Below are 17,715 nucleotides of genomic sequence, written 5' to 3'. Positions count from 1 at the left end.
GCAGGAAAGGAGCTCAGGGGAAGGTGGAAAGTGGACCTGGGACTGCCTGGGAGGTGGGAGAAGGTGGAGGATTGAAGCTGGTAATAAGGAGGATTGGGTCTTGTCACCTGTGAGTTTCCTAAGGCTGCTGCAACACATGATCACAAACTGGGTGGCTTCAAACAACAGAAACGTATTCTCCCACCGCTCTGGAGGCTAGAAGTCCAAAATCAAGGTGTTGCTAAAGCTGGCCTCTGAGGGCTCCAGGGAGTGTGTTCGCTGCCTCTCAGTGTGTGGTGTTGCCAGCAGTGCGTGGTCTTGGCTTGTATATTCCATCACTCCAATCTCAGCCACCATGGTCACATGGCATTCTCTCCTATGTCTCTGGTTCTTCTAATAAGGACATTATTTCGATTAAGGCCCACCCTAATGACCTCATCTTGATTTGATTACATCTGTAGTGAATAAGGTCACATTCACAGGTTAAGGGGTCAAGACTTCAACATACCTTTTGGGGGAACACAATTCAGCCCATAACATTACTCATAGCAAAGAAAGAGAGATAAAGCCTTAGGCTAGCTCAGGACAGGGAGTTAGAACTGAGATTTCTGCAAAACCCAATGAGTGCTGGGATTATAGTCATCCTGGCAAACATCATTGATTGCCTCTTGCACATCCCCTACTGGAGATTGAGCTCAAAACCCAGGTGTCAAACCCATGACCTCCTGGTTCATACATTGGTCGACGCTCAACCACAGCCACACCGGCTGGGCTGAATCATGGTTATATTTTTTGTTTTAATATTTTTATTGATTTGAGAGAGAGAAACATCAATGATGACAGAGAACCATTGATTGGCTGTCTCCTGCATGCCCCCCACTGGGGATCGAGCCTGCAACCTGGGCATGTGCTCTTGACCAGAATCAAACCTGGGACCCTTCAGTCCGCAGGCCAACGCTCAATCCACTGAGACAAACTGGCTAGGGCTGAATCATGTTTTTTAAAAGTCCCATACTTACATGTAAACTTTTAAAACGTGTGCTATATATAAAACTAAATATGCATAGAGAAAAGGTACTCTATAACATGATTTTCCTGGAGAGTCCTTCATACATTTCAACACTTTATTTTCAAAGAAATAAGACTTCTTAAAAGAAAATGTTTTAAACATTTTTCAGTGCACAGGAAATTAAAAGGAATGTTAATCCTGATTATCTTGATTATCTGAGTGGGGTGATTGTGAATGACATCTTTTCTAAATTTCCTGCAATGAGCAGTGTATATCCATCTGGGTCTTGCCCCAAACCCTCACCTGAGCTGCCTTCTTGCTGAGTCTGGAGGTCTCTAGCGCCCTCTGCAGAAACATCTCTCCATTTTGCGTTTATCAATTTGGAGAGCAGGTGAATCTGATTTTGATTCAGTGGAGGTGGGGCCGGGCCTGGGATTCGACATTTTTAACATGCCCATGGGAAGTCGATGCCGCACACACCAAGTGGCAGGGCTAGCTGTGAATTCTACAACCCTGAGTCGGCCTTAGGCATCTGTTGGGCGCGCTCGGATAAACCTAAAGCTACCACTGGAGGGCGCCCTCCGCCCGAGGGGGCCGCTGTGGCTCGGGCCTGGTGGCCCCGCCCCCTCAGGCCCCGCCCCTGCGAGGTTCTTGAAGGACTCGAATTGGACTCCTCGCTTACGTGAGCGCTGCGTCACGTGAGGCCACCGTCCAATCACGGTGCGCGCTCGGCCCTGCCACTGGCTGACACCGCGGGCACCGGCAGAGGCGGCGGCGGACACCATGGCACGGGGCACTTTGGTCACCTACCCCGACACCCCCGCGGGGTTGCCCCGGCACCTCCAGGCCGGGGCGATGCGGCGCCGTTTCTGGGGCGTCTTCAACTGCCTGTGTGCCGGCGCGTTCGGGTCCCTGGCCGCCGCCTCCGCCAAGCTGGCCTTCGGCAGCAAGGTCGAGCCCGGGGCGCGGCCGGGCGGGCGGGTGGTCCGGGCGGCGGAGGGGCTCTGCGGGCCCGCGGGGCTCCGGGTAGGGCGGGGGCGCAGGGCGCCGCCTCACCCCCACGGATCTGCCCGGCCCGGGCCACAGCCGGGCACTGCAGCCACCTGGGGCGGGCGAGCATCCCTGCGCCCCAGCGCGTGTAGGCGGTAAGACACGCCAGGAACCTAAAATCGGTCCTCCCATTGGGCTAGTTGGCTCTCGGGGAAGACGCACACCTCCTCCACCTACTCTCTACCTCTCATTTTAAGCCCCTTGTGCCTGAACATTTCTCTCCACGTGACTCAAGGTGAGAAGCCTGTTGCCCATCTCTTTACTCCGTGATTAACCGGTGTTTTGACCGCTCTACCCTGCTGCCAGGAAATTTGGGGGTTTGGGAAACGTTCTGGACTTTCCCCATGTTGAGATCTTTTAACTGTCTTCCCATGTCTGCTAACGTGAACCTCTTTGCTTCGCCCATCCCGAATCTGCAACCCTGAGTTAGACCCTGACCTGGACCGGGGGCAGGTTGATTCTGAAGGTTTCAGACTATTTAGGGCTAATCCAGGGGGAGCTGCCAGGCTTAAGGGATTTAATTCTTGGAGTCAGTGGTCCAAAGTAAGATGAGTGCCTCTAGGAGGCAGCAGGTTTTCTGCTCTTTCCAATTGTGCCCTCAGCCTTCATAACCTTTTAGGTAAGCAGGCTGCCACTGGCACATACAGCGCTTTGTGTACATTATACAAAGAAACCCTTTCCTCAAGACACTATATATTCAGCTGCTGGGAAACTGTTATGAGAAATGAGTGTGGGGCTTAGGCTTAGATGGTCACAACTCCCCGCCCCCTCCCCCCCCTCCCCAGGAAGCAGGCAAGTTGCTACCTTGAAACTAAGCAAGGGGGTCTGCATATCCTTAGTGTAGAAGGTATGTATTCTCTCAAGGCTGTCACCTTTTAGAAAAAGAGACAAAACGGCGGCCAGTTCTCCAAGTGATGCCTGGGATCACCAGTCAAATGCCTCAGGGGGTTTTCTGTGGGCAGGGCTGTGTCCTGGTTAAGATGGTGGAGCCACACAGCTGGGTTTGAATCCTGGCAGCTCCTCTCAGCTGTGGCACTGAGGCAAGTTACTTAATGCCTCAGATTCTTTATCTGTAAAATGAAGTTAATAAATGAGAATGCACTTAAAGTACTTACCGCAGGGCCAGGCACAGAGTAAAAGCTCCAGAATGCCCAGTGGGACCAGCCTGAGTGGGATGTAGTGGGCACAGAAAGGGAGAGACATGTCTAGTTCATGCTTTACCTGACCCCGGGAAGTGAGGGCTCTGCCCCTGGGGTACCCCTACTACAGACCACATAATAACGATTGGCCCTCGGGGCCTGGACTTCCAGCATTGGTCACTGCAGGCCGACTAAAGAACTGGCGCTCTAGAAAATACTGGTCATGGATTAGCATTTTACTTCTGCCCAAGGTCACGTGGCCAATAAGATGGCCAAAAAGTGTCATCTCTGAATTTGTGTCCGCTGTAAAGTGGATGTGCTGCCCGCGGAGGGCTAAGTCCCAGCAGGAAAGTTGAGGGTTCCCCTAGGTTGTGGTGGGGTCTCAGGAGGGGGCCCTGCTGTGGTCACCACGGCCCTGGGTGTGTTATGAGGGGCGCTGCTGGGTGCAGGGCGGGCTGGGCCTGGCTGCAGTGACCCCTCCTCCTGCAGGTGCACGTGGCCTCCTGTATCTTAGGCATCATCGTGATGGCGACCGCCAACTCTCTGATGTGGACATTCTTCAGCCGCGGCCTCAGTTTCTCCATGTCTTCAGCCATTGCATCTGTCACGGTGACTTTTTCAAACATCCTCAGCTCGGTGAGTAGCCTGAGGGTCCAGTCCAAACTTGGGTACTGGGTGGGTTATCCTTGGGCAACCCTGCTTCCCCACATAGAAGAAAGGTCAGGAACCAAAGCAGAGGTTGGGCTGTGGCTGTTCCTCTCAACTCTCAAACTAAGGAATTCTCCCGTTCAGTGGGGACGAAGTCCAGCGGTACAGCCAGCCTGCCTGCTGCTCGACCAGGCTGCAGCCCTCATTCTGCTCTGCCCACTGTCGCAGGAGTCTGCACTCTCCAGCATGGGATGCCAGGGTCTAGGTTCCTCTCTCTGGTGGCCTGAGGTCAGCCAGGTGTGGGGAGGCGGGAGGCAGTAGGCCAGCTCAGGTACCAGCTGCACACCGGCCTCGCTGTGGTCTCGGCTGATTCTGTGCACTTTGCCGGGTCCAGTGCGGTGAGCAAGGTACCCTCCTCACCTCTGTAGGTGAAACCAAAATGAGTCAAGTGACTCAACAGCAGTGGTTCGAGCCCACGACTTGGGGCTCTAGACCTTTCCTCCCACCGTGGGAGGGCAGTCAGCTCCCCGGGGCGAGGTTGTGCCCAGCCACCGTGGCTGGGTCCCCTGGGCATGTGTCCGGGCCTCACAGCTGTCTGTCCCACAGGCCGCCCTGGGCTTTGTGCTGTACGGAGAGAGCCAGGAGGTGCTGTGGTGGGGAGGCGTGTTCCTCATCCTCTGCGGACTCATCCTCGTCCACAGGAAGGCCCTTCCGCACAAGCAGCAGTAGAGGCGTTGGCCGGTGGGCCAGCTGGAGAGACAGCGATGGCAGCTCAGGCTGGGGCTGGCGTGTGGGGACCGCTTCCCAGGGCGAGCGGGGGTGCAGCCTCCTGACCATCAGCCAGAGGGAGCTGCTGCAGAAGGCAGCAGGCCTGGGACCGAGCAGCCTTGGGGTGGCAGCTCCGGCTCCTGGAAGGGGAACCACGGAGCAGCAGGCTCTGCCCCAGCACCTGGCTGGCTGTGGTGCTCCGATTCTCGCCTCGGGGCCCACCCGGGGCCATGCAGGAGCTGGACCTGAACCAGCTGCAATTGTAGCCTGGTGGCCTAAGCCAGGTGACACGCCGGTGACTGGTGGGACTTGGACAACTTCGTGCCGATGTGTCGGGCTGGCTGTGCCATATTATAGGAGGAGGAAGACTGGATTAATGCTTTCTTCTAAGTTAAAACTACCAGGTGTGGAACCCTAATTCCTTCCCACATTCACTTTTCTTCCCTAAGTTTTTGGAGTCGGAGGGAGCAGCCAGGGCGAGCTGCAGCTCCTGGAGTGGTTATAGCCCGCACCTTCCCCGGCCTGGCCCAGCTGCGGGGCGCACAGCTCCTTCCGACGTCCCCAGGCCGGCGCCCTTCAGGGCAGGAAGGCCTGGCCATTCCCTTGGTCCTCACAGAGAAAAGCTGGAGCTCGCTTTGGGGACCCAGTTTCATTTTACTTATTAGGGTACAAAACTGGCCCAGAGGTTCTCTCACCCCCACTTCACCTTTAGGCCCCTCTGTCCTTTGGTTATGTTTCCCAGGCTCCTGTGACTTCCGTATCTTACCCCGGTGACTGTGACTCTAGTTGCTGCCCACACACTCCCGTGCATGGCCGATGTGACGCTCACCTGCTCCTGTTCCTCGGGAGCCCTGGAGGCCTGAGCCCTCAGCTTGCCTGAAGCTGACCACTGGCCCCAGCTTCCTCCAGCATTCCCTGCGGTGGAAAGGGACTCGGGACCAGAAGGCTGGGGAGGAGAAGGGCCATGTCCAGGCGGTCCCCCACTCCGTGCACGTAGCGCCTTCACTGCCCTCCAGTTCTCACTGCCGACGGGGGCTTTCTATACTTCCATGGCTACCTGCTGACTGGGATCTGGCCCTCGCCCGCCTCTCCCCAGCTCCTCTCTTGCTGCCTCCTTAATACCCCGGCTTGACCTGGCACTCCTATGTTGAGAAGTTAGGGAGACGAGTGAGCAGACAGCGGTGAGGTAGGATAACCAGGCAGGATAACCAGGCAAGTGTGGCGTCACTCCAGAGAAAGGCAGCGATCGCCCAGGCTGATGCTGAGGGTCAAGGGAGGGGAAGACGGAGAAGAGGCCATTGGACTCGGAGAGAGCGCGTTGACAGGAGCAGCTTGGAAGAGGGTGGGGCCACAGCCTGAGCAGATCAGGTTCACGAGGGAATGGTGGATCCTCCACTGATGCCGGAAAAATTCAGCCCCTTTCGGGGTAAAAAACACTCAACAAACTCGCGCCACAGTGAATGTCATCCCTAAGGTCAGGAACAGACAGACGCCCGCTTTCACCACTCCCCCCGCGTGTGACTGCAAGTTCTCACCAGAGCACTTAGGAAAGAGAAAGGACGAAGCACGTTATCTGCTCAGAGATGACGTGATCTTTCAGGCAGCGTGTGCTGAAGGAGCGGGCTGCCCCATTCCTCAGAAGCCTCGGGGGGGCCCCGGGGAGGGAGACCCCGAGTCGTCCTGGCAGGAGGTGCCTCCCTGTGCCAGCCGCAAGCTGTTCCTGTCCTCAGACTTGCTCAGATGGTCCATGTGCTTTAATTAAACGGATGCTTCAAGGACGGTCCCCTGGGTCTGTGTTCTTTCAGGGAACACGCTTCATAGCATCATATGCCGGGTCAGGTGGGCACGGGGAGCCATCCAATCCCCCCCACTTCCCAGGTCCAGGACTCCCTCTCCGAGGGGTTGGGCTTTATTCGGGGCCTTTTCAGGACACCAGCCCCTCCTGGTGGTATGCACCTGGCAGAGGCATGTGTGTGGGTTGAAGGTTATTCTGTGTGTAATTTACATGACATTCAGGGGTGGTGGGCTGGGTTCTAAATTTAAAAACCTGGCCAGTTTGGTTTGGCTCAGGGGTTGGAGCATCGGCCCTGCAGACTGAATGGTTGTGAGTTTGATTCAGGTCAAGGGCATGTGCCTCAGTTGAAGCTCCATCCTCAGCCCTGGTCGGAACGCTTGCGGGAGGCAACCAATCAGTGTGTCTCTCTCAACATCAATATTTCTCTCTGTGTTCCTCCCCCTCCCACTCTCTCTAAAAATCGATGGAAAAAGTATCCTTGGGTGGGGGTTAACAACAAAACCCTTCCATCCTGTGCTCGCTTGCCCCAGATGCCCCTCCCTAAGGCACAGTAGGCAGTGGGCACTCAGGAAGCGCTCTGCAGAGACCACCCGGGAGGACCCCGAGGGAAGGGTGTGGTATCTCCCCACATGCAGCCACGCCTGTGTTCTTGCTCCCACTTGGGAAATGGGAGAAAAGAGGCTTCGAGGTGACCGTGAGGAAGGACGCCACCCAGGGGCCCCGGCTGGGACCTCCTGAAGGTGGGAGACCAGCCACCGAGGTCACACGGAGCTTTTTATTTAAGAGAAAGGCTGCGGCCCATGCGCCTCCCTCCCCGTAGGCCCTTGACTTGTTTTGACATCAGCTGCAATGCTTCCTGTGAGGCCAAGCAGGAGGTTCCGCTGCTGGCAGCCACCACAGAGGCCGCGGGGTCACTGTGAGGACATGAGGCTGGGGGTGAGCAGGGTGCTGGGGGTGAGGCCTGGTGTGGAGAGGGGCCCAGTGAGGAGGGCGGGCGGCTCTGACAGGGTGGCTCTGGGCCGCGGGGTCCCTCTGCTCTCGGGCCAAGCCTGCTGAGGAAGAGCATGTCCAGCCCACTGAGTGGGTTGTGTCTCGGGCCCAGGGTTAGCACATACCTCTGACCTCCCGCCTGAGCTCAGCAGAGACCAGCAAGCCCCTTCCCTTACTCTGACCTCGAGCCCTGCCTCCTCGGGGACACCAGCGGGCAGCACTGCGTCCTCCCTGGTGGGGTCTCTGGTCCACAACCCTGGGCCCCCAGGGCTGCCCTCTGGGTTAGGACAACAAGCACCAGCTTGGGCAGGCTGTGCCGGGCCCTCCTGCGATCCAAGTGCTGGCATCACGGGCAGTGCACCTCAGAACAGAGCCTAGCCTGGGCGTGGGGATCCCACTCTTGTACCAAACAGGGACCCGAACCCCTCTGTCCAGAAGGTACTTCTCCAACAACCTCTGAGATGGGGTCCCCTGCTCAGGCTTCAGCCTTCAAATGGGGCAACCAGGTCCCAGCCTCCTGGTGCGGTGGTGGCGGTGGTGATGGTGGTGGTAGGGGTGGGGGTGGGGGTGGGGGTGATGGTAGTGGCGGTGGTGGCGGTGGCGGTGGCGGTGGCAGTGGTGGTGGTGATGGTGGTAGTGGTAGTGGTGGTGGTGGTAGTGGTGATGGTGGTGGTGGTGGTGGTGGGTGTCTGTCTTCCTGGGTCATCACCGTGCAGGCCTGGGCTACCCCCCACCCCTCAGGGGCAAGAGGGGCGCGATCTCGGGAGAAATGGCCTAGAGCACACAGGCCAAATTCGGTCAGTTCTGCGCATGTTGGTCAGACACCCTCCAGGAGGGAGAGGAAAGCAAGTTCCCCTGGGAGGTCCCTCCCCCACCTGGGATGGACCCCGCAGCACAGCCGGGACAGGGAGGATGCAGTCTCTATGGGGCAGGAGCTGAGTTGGGTGCTGCTGTCGTATGGGCTGTGTCCATCCCGGGCACATCCCACGCGGATGTGTGTCACCCTGTGGGGCCCCGCCTGACCCCAAGGAAGCTGTGGCTGCGTGCGTTTCTCCTGATTTAGGCAGCGGGGCACCCCTCCAGGGCTGGGTCCTGATGCCAGTGTCCCGTCCCAGGGCCCTAGGCCCCTCCTCCACTGCAGCCTCATGGCCAGGCGGCAGGCCCCTTCCCGAGAGAAGACACACGTCCCACGAAAAGCCGAAGGCAAGTTCTTTGCTGCCCTGGGCCGCCCGTCCAGAGCCCCCTTTGCCGGGCGAGGCTGAAGGATGCCCAGTTGTGGAGAATGGCTCCTGGCATCCCTCCCTGGATACTCTTAGACGAACTCAGAGAAAGTCTCTTGTTCTCTGTTGTCCCTGGTCCCCCGACCCCCAGACCTGGCCCCACATGGGGAAGGAAGGAGGGTGCGAGGATGGCAGTGCCCAGGGAGCGGGGTACAGGGGTGCGCCGTGCCCAGGAGCCCCGAGCCACGACGGCGGGTGACAGCCCCCCACAGCAGCATCACTCGTCCGTCACCTCCACAGAGTCCTCGTCGTCCTTCCTCTCCTCCGACGGCTCCTCCTCCGTCGTCGTGGTTTCCATGTTGTCTGAAGACGCCAGCTGCCGCACCCAGCCCTCGTCCCTGAGCGCGGGGCGATAGGGTCCGGAGAAGGGGTTGAACCAGTTCGGGGAGAAGTTCCCCCCAAAGGTCTCTTTGACGGCCTTCCAGCTGCCCCGGCGCTCCCTGGGCTGCTGCTTTCGTTTGAGGCGCTCAATGCCCTGGGGAGACAATGGGGTCAGGAGGGTCAGCAGGGCACAGGCTGAGCACGAGGCTCCTCAAGGCTTACGGGGTGCAGCGGGGTGCGGGTCACAGCAAGCAGGATTTTCAGGGCACCAGGGCTTTGCTTCCCCCCGCCCCCGCCTCCGCCTCCCCGCCTCCCCCCACAGGTGAGGGTTGCCCAGCCCCCAAGCCTGGGACCTCGCTAAGTAGGGCCAGCTGTGGCAGGACCAGGCCCAGATTGGCCGGGGAGGAATACACGGGCTCCGCAAGCATGTGAGCTCGGCCACCTGTCCTGAGCCCACTATAAAGGGGCCACTCCCCACACCCCACGGCAGGCGGAAGGCACAGCAAACTTTGCATGAAGATGGCGGGGTGAAGGGGGACGTAGGGGACAAACAGCATGAGCCGAGGAAGCCGAGGTGTGCGCGCCAGGGAACATGCAGCGGGCAGCAGGGTGCACGGTCACTGTGGGAGGCAGAGGCTGGTGGCCACCTGCTCGCACACCCCACGGCCTCTCCCAAGCTGCCCACTCACCTGCCTCTGGTGTTGGCTGCGAGCAGCCAGCAGGCCTCGGACAGAGGGTGTTGGCAAAGGCAGGAGCCCGCAGAGCTAAAGGCGCCGCCTGGCCAGCCCCGCGGGCCCACACCCTCCCAGCGTCCGCCTGTGGGCCTCTGCCTTCCCATCCCTTCTGGAAGCCAGGGGATTTGCTGCGGTTTGGCAGGTGTGGGCCCGGCTCAGGCCCGGCTTGTGGCCTGGATCCCCAGTGGGGGGTGGGCAGGAAGCAGCTGGTCGATGTTTCTCTCTCTCCCTCTCCCTATCTCTCTAAAAATCCACTTAAAAGTCTTTTTTAAAAAAGTATCTCCTCATAAGATACTTATTAATTACAAAGGGCAAAGCAGAACTTGACAGTGGGAACACAGATTCCACCCTAACCAAGTGGAAGTTAACATCACCCACGGGACCCCCACGTCTGTGCCTGTGCCTGTGCCTGTGGGTAGGCCCACCCGGCCGTGGTGCTCCCGCCAGCGCAGCCGGTCTAATCACGGGAAACAGACGCGGAGGGAGGCTGTTCTCAGGACACAGGGCTCATGAACTCCAAAAGGTCCAAGTCTCACGAAAACGTTTTAGAACCAGGTAGAAGTAGTGGCTGTACATTATGAAAGTACTCAATGGCAGGGTCGCACTTTAAAATGGCTAAAGTTGTTGTACGAATTTCACTCCAGAAAAACCCAACAACCTTCAACAACAACAAATCTGACAACCAAAACCCATCGAGCTCAGGAAAGGCAAAGACGGGACCTCTCGTGAACTGAGGGAGACGAGACATGACAGACGATGCCGTGTGGCACCCGGGACAGAAAGGGTCTTAGTGGGACAACTGGAGAAATCTGAACAAAGTATGTAGATTAGTATTGTATCTGCAAATTTTTAATTTTTTTAGTTACATAAAATGTTTACACTGGAAAGACTGAGTGGAGGGTACATAAGAGCTCGTTGTACTTTATTAACCACTTTTTTTGTAAGCCTGAAATTATTTCACAAAGTTAAAATAATCTGAGACCAAGATTTATGCAACGCGATCTTGGACGCTGACATAATAATGCAAGTTGGAAACAATCGAAATGTCTAATTGAGGCGGTTACGTTAACTTTATGAAGCTATGCGGTTATTAAACACGGAGTTCATACGTGTTTGTGGAGAGCGGCTACAGTGTTTGGACAGGTTCAAGCCTCGGACTGAGAGGGCACAGTCCTCTCCTGGCCACGTGCAAGTCCCAGCTTGGAGGGCAGAGCCCCCCAGCACAATGATAGCCAACAGCTGTAGTTGTAAGCGTGAACCTATGGTCCGAACACGTGGCCCCACGTGCCTAAGTGATATAGGCTGCACATAAACATAGCTTGATCAGGTGCATGTAATTGAGTAGATTCGAAACCCACGAGAATGTTGTAAACATCTTGACCATGCCCTTACTTTGCCTCGTGGCACCTGGCTATAAAATAAAGACATGGCTTGTAGTCGCTAGCTCTCCATCAGAAAGGCTCTCCGTCAGAGTACAGTGTCCCACCCAGACCCAGCTTTCATTCTCTCGTCTGTCTTTTCTCAGTCCTTCACCGCCCCCCTCAGGGTCACTGAACCTGGCAGAGCTGGCATGGCACATAAGGCGCCCTGGGGCTGAGTATGCCATGGCCGTACCGGCTCGCCACACATATTCACGTGGCACTGGAAGGGCCTGTGCCATGGTGACCAGGGAAGAAAGCAGAGGGGCACAGGACATCACCACGGAGCCTGAGGTTCCCTTGGGGGGCTCAGATGACTTTATTTAGATGTATTTATTTCTGGGGGCTTCCCACACTCCTGTTTTCCACCAATGCACAGGTGTTACTCTTTTAACCAGAACAAAATCAGCTGTTTCAGAAAATGGACCTTACTGAGTCTCAAGGTCCTCACGTGGGACAGGAGCATAGGGTGCTGCCGGCCCATGGAATGGCTACTCTCCCCTCCCCCCGGGCCAGTGCCCCCTGTTCAGCAGCCCCGGCAATGGCCACCTGAGGCGACCTGCTTCGGGACCCTGCATTCCTTTCCTGGGTGATCGTCTGCAGCGTGTTAAGGGGTTTAAACCACGACTGCAGGGTGCTGGGATGTCAGCACGTGGCTGACCAGGCTGCAGAGGGGACACCTGGAAATGACTGCCTCGCTGGGCTTACCCAGAGCCACAACTCGGTCCTCATGCCACCCAGCGAGGAGGCAGGCTCCGTACTGCCCTTGGCAGGTGGGCAAAGCTCGTCTGCTGGTCTCCCACCAGAACCGGAGTCTTCCTTCTCTCTGCCCAAATGGGTTTCATTCTCCTGCAAACACTCGCTCTGCCGGTGCTGATCTCAGGCAGAGGAAAGCCGGGAAGGCACGAAGCATAAGCCCCCAGGCTACTGGCTTCCATTCCATGAGCCTGGAGAATATTCCACACACAACCTGCCTGGCCGCCAGGTGAAGTGTCTCAACAGTTAAGCAGACAAGCCTGCAAGGAGTGTGCCACCACTGCTGCGTCTGGAGAGAAGAAATTCCAACAAATCCGATGCCGAAAAGGCCCGAGGGCCTGGACCTTCAGATTCGGGAGGGGCCCCTGGGGTTCCTTCTTCCTGGAAGGACTCAGTTGGGAGTTTTGTATGGATTTAAAGGGTCCTGAAGGCACAGTTCTTCAGCTGGAGGTGTGCTGAGGAAGCAGCCATACCACTCAGGCTCCCACAGTGAACGCCCCGGGACCAAGGCTCCAAGGGAGCCGCCCTCCAGCACATGCTCTTAGGACTCAGCTGAGACTTGTGGAGAGCGGGATGTCTTCTGCTCCCACGTCACCAGGTGTAGAAAGTCAGCCACCGCAGCCCGCACACGTGCCTCACGGAGGCCAGAGAGCTCCCTTCCCCGGGGCTTTCATGCAGGAAATACTTGTCTGTTGCAACCCAGCAAACACCCCGTTTCACAGAGCAATACTTGTCTTATAATGAGCAATACATTTTTTAAAATTTCTTTACAAAAATGCTGTTGCAAAACGATAAACTGATTCACAAGTGAGGAGTTGTGACCTGGTTCAAAAGGCGCTGCTCTAACCCTTGACGTTTACTAGAGCCATCGATGCGTCAGACACGGCACTAACATTCACATTCATTACCCTCATCTAGTCCTCACATCAGCCTTGAGATGTGGAGAATCCTGATTTTACAGAAAAGTGAGGTGGAAGTAAGTCACTGCCCATAGTCCCACAGGATGTACGGGAGCAGGGATTTGATGCAGACAGAGCCAGGGTCCCGAGACCTCACCAAACTCCCGGCCCCGATGCAGGGATGCAGGCTCCCTCTGTCCACGTCAGAGCACCTGCCTGCCGGCTCTCTGCGAGCTCTCCTCTGCAAAGCTTTGCATAATCCCTGCATCCGTTTCGCAGGTGGAGGCACCCGGCGGGCGCCACTCTGCTTGCTTGGGAACCACACGTCCGGATCGTGACTTTCTTGCTGCGGGTGGGGAAGTGAAGCCTTTACTCGGGGAGTAGGCTGGCCAGTGGCTTGTCTTTTACGGAATTCCTTCTTCTATGAGGTGATGATCAGCTCAGACATGTATTTAAGATGCGAGAAAAGAGCCCGTGGGTGTGAGGTCCCAGGTAGAAACCAGAGGCCAGGACCTGTGCCTGCCCAGGCTTAAGTACCCACACTTCGAGCCACCACTCTGACTTGGAGAACGCTGGCTCCATTCTTTCCCCTCGCTCTTCTAGATGGTTCTCCACCCAAAGGACCTTGGGCCCAGTGTGGTTTGCAACTTCGGGCCACACTGATTACGTGACTGCCTTCCAACCCTCGCACTGTCCCTCAGCCTCCATTTGCGGGGAGGCCGCAGGCTGAGGGGAGGGGCTCCGGGGCACACAGCTCAGCACGGAGGAGCCCGCAGCACTCGGGATCAGGGCCTTGGCGCATCAGGCCACCTGCAGAGACCCGGGAACCTCGAGTGGGTTCTCAGACCCGAGTGTGTGTCAGAATCGCCGCAGGGCTGTTGAAATGAGATTGCGAGGTCCAAAGTGGGGCCTGAGAACAGGCACGTCTAACGTGCCCAGGGGATGCTGCTGCTGCTGGTCTGGGTGCCTCACCAGGAGACCCAGGAGGCATCCTAGCAAAAGCCTCGCCACATTTCTTTGGCATTTAAAGGCCCTTTCGAGGTTGGGACCCCTCACCCCTTTACTGGCTGGCTCCTCTTTAGGTTGATGCATTGAAATGAGAGCAACTTAAAACCCATTTGCCCAACCAGCCCACCCCCACCCCCCCGAGGCCTGGGGTTTCTGTGATGCCCACCTCACGTAGGTGGCCATAAGTGTTTCTTAATGGGCCTCATCTGGAAGATTCTGCATCAGGAAGGTGACCTTAACTTTCTAAGCAGCCTCACCGGAACGAGCAAAGGCTGGTAACAAGGTGTCTCGTTTTGGGTTCTTCTAAGAAAGTACGACGGAGATGCAATGCTTACGACTGACAGGAGACTTGGCACGTGCACTGCCCGGACTCGCCTTGCGTGCACGAGTCACCATGCAAATCTGCACGTCTGTTTGCATTCAGTCTGTTTGCTATGCACGGAGTCACCCAACTCAACTCGCCATGTCGCCTTCCTTTCTTTTTGACTCCACTCTCCGGAGGCCGTGTTTGGAAAGACTGTGGCTACAACTGGCCCATTTTCTATGCACGCCCCCTTCAGTGCTGTCCCAACTCCTCTGCTGAAGCCAAAAGCTAGGGCCATTTAACAGTCACACTTCTTCCACGCCTAAGTGTGTGGGGAACGAGGGCTATAAACTAGATTTAAAACAGACCTCAGCCGTGACTGCAGCTCAGGCAGCACAGCGGCCAGTCCGAGTTCACCGACTTAGGGGCACAGACTTTTGGTTAAACATCGAAGGGATGATGGGAGCTCCTGAAAGCAACGCACCAGGACTGTTTGTGGACGCTGTCAGCGACTTCCTCTGGCTTTGGCTGGGTGGGCAAGGTCAGGGTTTCTCCCCAGGCCCCACCCTAGAAGCAGTCAGCACACCTGACCTTTTCCATCGCAACTGAGCGCCAAAGGGCAGGCAAGGGCTTTGGCTGCAGAAAGCCAGGAGAGGCTGTGGACAAGCTTGCTCAAGAGAGGTCCTAGTGCCCTTTAAAAACATGCAAAACCTCATCCAAGGGGCAGCATAAATAATGTCCTTAAAAGCAATGAAAACAAACTCCGACTAGCCGGACCAGTCACTGGGGCTGGCCGCGGTGACACTGGGCGAGAGCAGAGCTCAAATCAACCACAACAGCTTTTGGAAAATGTTTATTGCATTTGGTTTCCAGGTGGAAGCACTGACAGGATTGAAAGAGGAGGCTTGTTCCACTTCTCTGAGAAACCACCTGGCCAGATCCAGCCTCCCTACCCACGACTGGACTTAATAACCCTTCTCCCCCACCCCCACCCAAGCAGGAGCTAAAAAGGAGGCTTGTGGCAATTGCTTAAAAAACAAATCCATGTGTGAGAATCCAGATGATCAGTATTCAGATTCCTGCGAGTTTTCGGTTGGCCAGTGCGGTCTCCTCACCAGCCCTCGTCAGGCCGTTCTCTTGAAGATGGAACAGGAGGGGCTCCCAGGGCAGGCTGCCCCGCCCAGCACCTGGCTCAGGTGTGCCTGCCGACTCCAGTGATTGCATGGCCACCTACCAACCTTGAAGTCAGGACTGGAACGTCCCCCTTGAATCACGGTTAGCCCCAGGCCGGGGCGACAGTCTCCCAGGTTAGAATACAGACCAGATGTGGGTCCGTGCACATTGATGGGTCTAAACACCAGGAAGTAAACCCCTTTGGCGACTTACAACACGAGGAAGAAAGGGTTGATGGCAGAGCTGCAGCTGCCTCGTTCGGGGGGAGGGAGAGTAAGCTAACAGGAACATGGAGCTCGCTCGGAACTGTCACGTTTTTCCTTTGATTGTGTAAGGCATTTTGAACTGGAAAGACCTCTTTCCTTCACACTCTTTCAAATAATCAGAGGGAATAGAACTGGTGATTCAGCATACATATAAGACCCCTTACGTCCCCGCCCCGCCCCGCCCCCATCGTTCCACACCCCGAGTCCATCAAGTACAAATCAGGCAATTGATTTTGTGGGTTAGGAGGCAAACCGAGTCCACAAGGGGGTGAGGCCGCTGTGCCAGGGCCCTTCTTAGGGCTCCAGCCCTGATCCTGCCCCTCTAGGCCACAAGGTAAGCATCCATCTTCTGTGTTTCAGCTGCATGGGGCCCCCGCCACTCTGCCTGTTGGACGAGGCCACGCCCCGCCTCTGCCTCCCCAGCCAGGCATCGGAACGGTCCTTCCACGCACCTTCCACGCACCAGCGTCACGTCTCAGTTAGTAGGAGCGGGCACGGCCCCGTGACAGCACCGTCCACGTTAGTCATGCCAGACAGATAGCAGAGAGGAAACCAGAGGCCAGAGAGGTGGTTTTTGAAAGGAGAAAAGAGCAGCTTCAGTTGCCAAAAAATAGAAAGGATGATCTTTGAAAAATAAAACATGGGGACATTTTTTCTCTGCAATGCTCGGCCATTTTACTTGAGTCATAAAAAAGTTTTGGAGTAGTTGTTTTGCTTTCTCGTTTGAATGTTCGTGAGAACGGGCTGCGGTGCTGGGATGTGTGTGTCTGAGTGGCACTGCTGCCAGGGGTCCTTCAGACCACGTACTGGGACGGGTCTGCCTTCCCTTGGTCTGGCGTGGCAAAGGGGCTGGCCCAACCTAGAGAGAAGGGGTGGCCAAAAACGGCTTTCAGGTTCATCCATTTTGTTTTTTTAGCCCATCTTCTCTCTTCCTTTTTCAATTGCTCTATTCCCTGAAAACAAGAACAACCACACTTCAGTCACATGCCTTATCGCTGTGGGTTCAGGGGAGGGACGTCCATTAGCCTGAGGTGAGCGGAGTAAATGTCTCCTTTATAAAGCCATAGAGCAACTACATAACACATCTGCCTTCCCTTTCTCTCACAAAAAGTGTGAAAAAACCCCAGACTTTCTTGGGGATGAGCGGGCCAGGGCCCAGGGCGGGCGGGTCAGGGCCCAGGGCGGGTGGGCCAGGGCCGGCAGGCTTTGGAGCAGGAGCCTCAGAGCTGGCGATCTGACGGCCAAGGGTGACTGCTCAGCTGGGACTGGTTCACAGGAAGGCTGCATTACCACAACCACTTTGTAGACAAAAAAACACAACAAAAAAAAAACACGAGTCAAAGGGTGGCTCTGGAGGGTCAGACTCTGCCGGGAGGTCAGGAGCACAGCTGAGAAGGTGGAGAGGAGGGACAGATGGGTCGGGAGAAGTCACCAGAGGAGGAAGGAGATGTGTTAGTACAGGTCAGGGGCCACACGGACAGACCAGTCAGCCTCAGTCACAGCGAAGGCCTTCCCAGGGCTCCTGTGGGGAGACGTGTGACCCTGGGCCACCTCAGCAGCTGTCACAGAGCCTGCACTCCCAAGTCTCAGAGGAAAAATGGGGGCAGCGGAGAAAGCTGGTCCCCTCCCCCCCCCAACGGATAGAGCTGGTCAGTGTGTGTGTGGGGGGGGTGGGCAGGGGTTTGTGCCTGGTCTCTGGTGAGGGGAGAGCAGGGGTGCGCCTAAGGGAGCACCCCCACCCATGCCGGGGAAGGTAGAGGTGAAGGGACGGGGGGGGAGGACCCATTTCCCATGAGCTGTGGGGCCTGTCCTTCCTTTCCAACATGACTCCTTGAGGGGAAGATGGGCCAGGGCCCTGACAGCTCTCCTCGGGTTCCCCCAGGTTACGGCCTGTGTGGCCTGGCTGCACCCCAACATCAGGCAGGAGGCAGGGCTGGATCACCCCGGTTCCTGCAGGCCTTCCACAGAGAAGCTGGTCGTGTTTACTGCCTGGGTTCCTAGCTGGATCCGCCACTGGCTACTATTTTTATAGAAACTCCTTTGCAATGATGTTATTTCTTATAAAAGTTACTGAGAGCCCCCAACCTTCTCTAAACCGTGGGGAACTCCCACAGGTGCAAACGGTGGTGCCTGGGCAGCGGGGCAGGGAGCCCTTCCCTGCACTGACCTTCCCCGCCC

At 56.7% G+C, this 17,715-nt stretch overlaps 2 protein-coding genes across 6 annotated transcripts in view; one reads left to right on the top strand and one right to left on the bottom strand.

Moving 5' to 3' along the window:
* The first annotated feature begins 1,718 nt into the window (after positions 1 to 1,718).
* TMEM42 (transmembrane protein 42) lies at positions 1,719 to 16,198 on the top strand. Of its 2 annotated transcripts, none has more exons than XM_080675748.1 (3): positions 1,719 to 1,939; positions 3,667 to 3,813; positions 15,898 to 16,198. In XM_080675748.1, exons 1-3 carry the CDS (start codon positions 1,772 to 1,774, stop codon positions 16,018 to 16,020), a joined length of 438 nt encoding a protein of 145 aa, XP_080531874.1. In that variant the 5' UTR covers positions 1,719 to 1,771; the 3' UTR covers positions 16,021 to 16,198. The 2 variants fall into 2 exon arrangements, with proteins under 2 accessions (XP_080531874.1, XP_080531873.1); XM_080675747.1 differs by lacking the exon at positions 15,898 to 16,198 and adding an exon at positions 4,432 to 4,966 and having other exon boundaries at positions 1,720 to 1,939.
* ZDHHC3 (zDHHC palmitoyltransferase 3) overlaps positions 8,174 to 17,715 on the bottom strand; it is a 41,276-nt gene continuing 31,734 nt past the window's right edge. For 2 of the 4 annotated variants that reach the window (XM_080675742.1, XM_080675744.1), the window contains one exon: positions 8,174 to 9,133. In XM_080675742.1, the coding sequence (XP_080531868.1) occupies positions 8,876 to 9,133 (258 nt within the window). In that variant the 3' untranslated portion in view covers positions 8,174 to 8,875. Of the gene's footprint in view, positions 9,134 to 14,941; positions 16,491 to 17,715 lie in introns of those variants that run through there. The other 2 variants (XM_080675743.1, XM_080675745.1) reach the window with 1 other exon arrangement.

This window comes from Plecotus auritus, assembly GCF_963455305.1.
Source record: "Plecotus auritus genome assembly, chromosome: 6".
Classification (NCBI taxonomy): Eukaryota; Metazoa; Chordata; class Mammalia; order Chiroptera; family Vespertilionidae; genus Plecotus; species Plecotus auritus.
The sequence above is the reverse complement of the archived record's forward strand: the minus strand, read 5'-3'. Positions and strand labels throughout refer to the sequence as shown.

Bases quoted from the DNA above. Each gene is read 5' to 3' on its own strand.
- TMEM42 (XM_080675748.1), top strand. From the start codon at position 1,772: ATGGCACGGGGCACTTTGGTCACCTACCCCGACACCCCCGCGGGGTTG. The intron at 1,940-3,666 runs GTCGAGCCCGGG...CTCCTCCTGCAG, and splicing joins AGCTGGCCTTCGGCAGCAAG to GTGCACGTGGCCTCCTGTAT. The intron at 3,814-15,897 runs GTGAGTAGCCTG...TCTGTGTTTCAG, and splicing joins TTTCAAACATCCTCAGCTCG to CTGCATGGGGCCCCCGCCAC.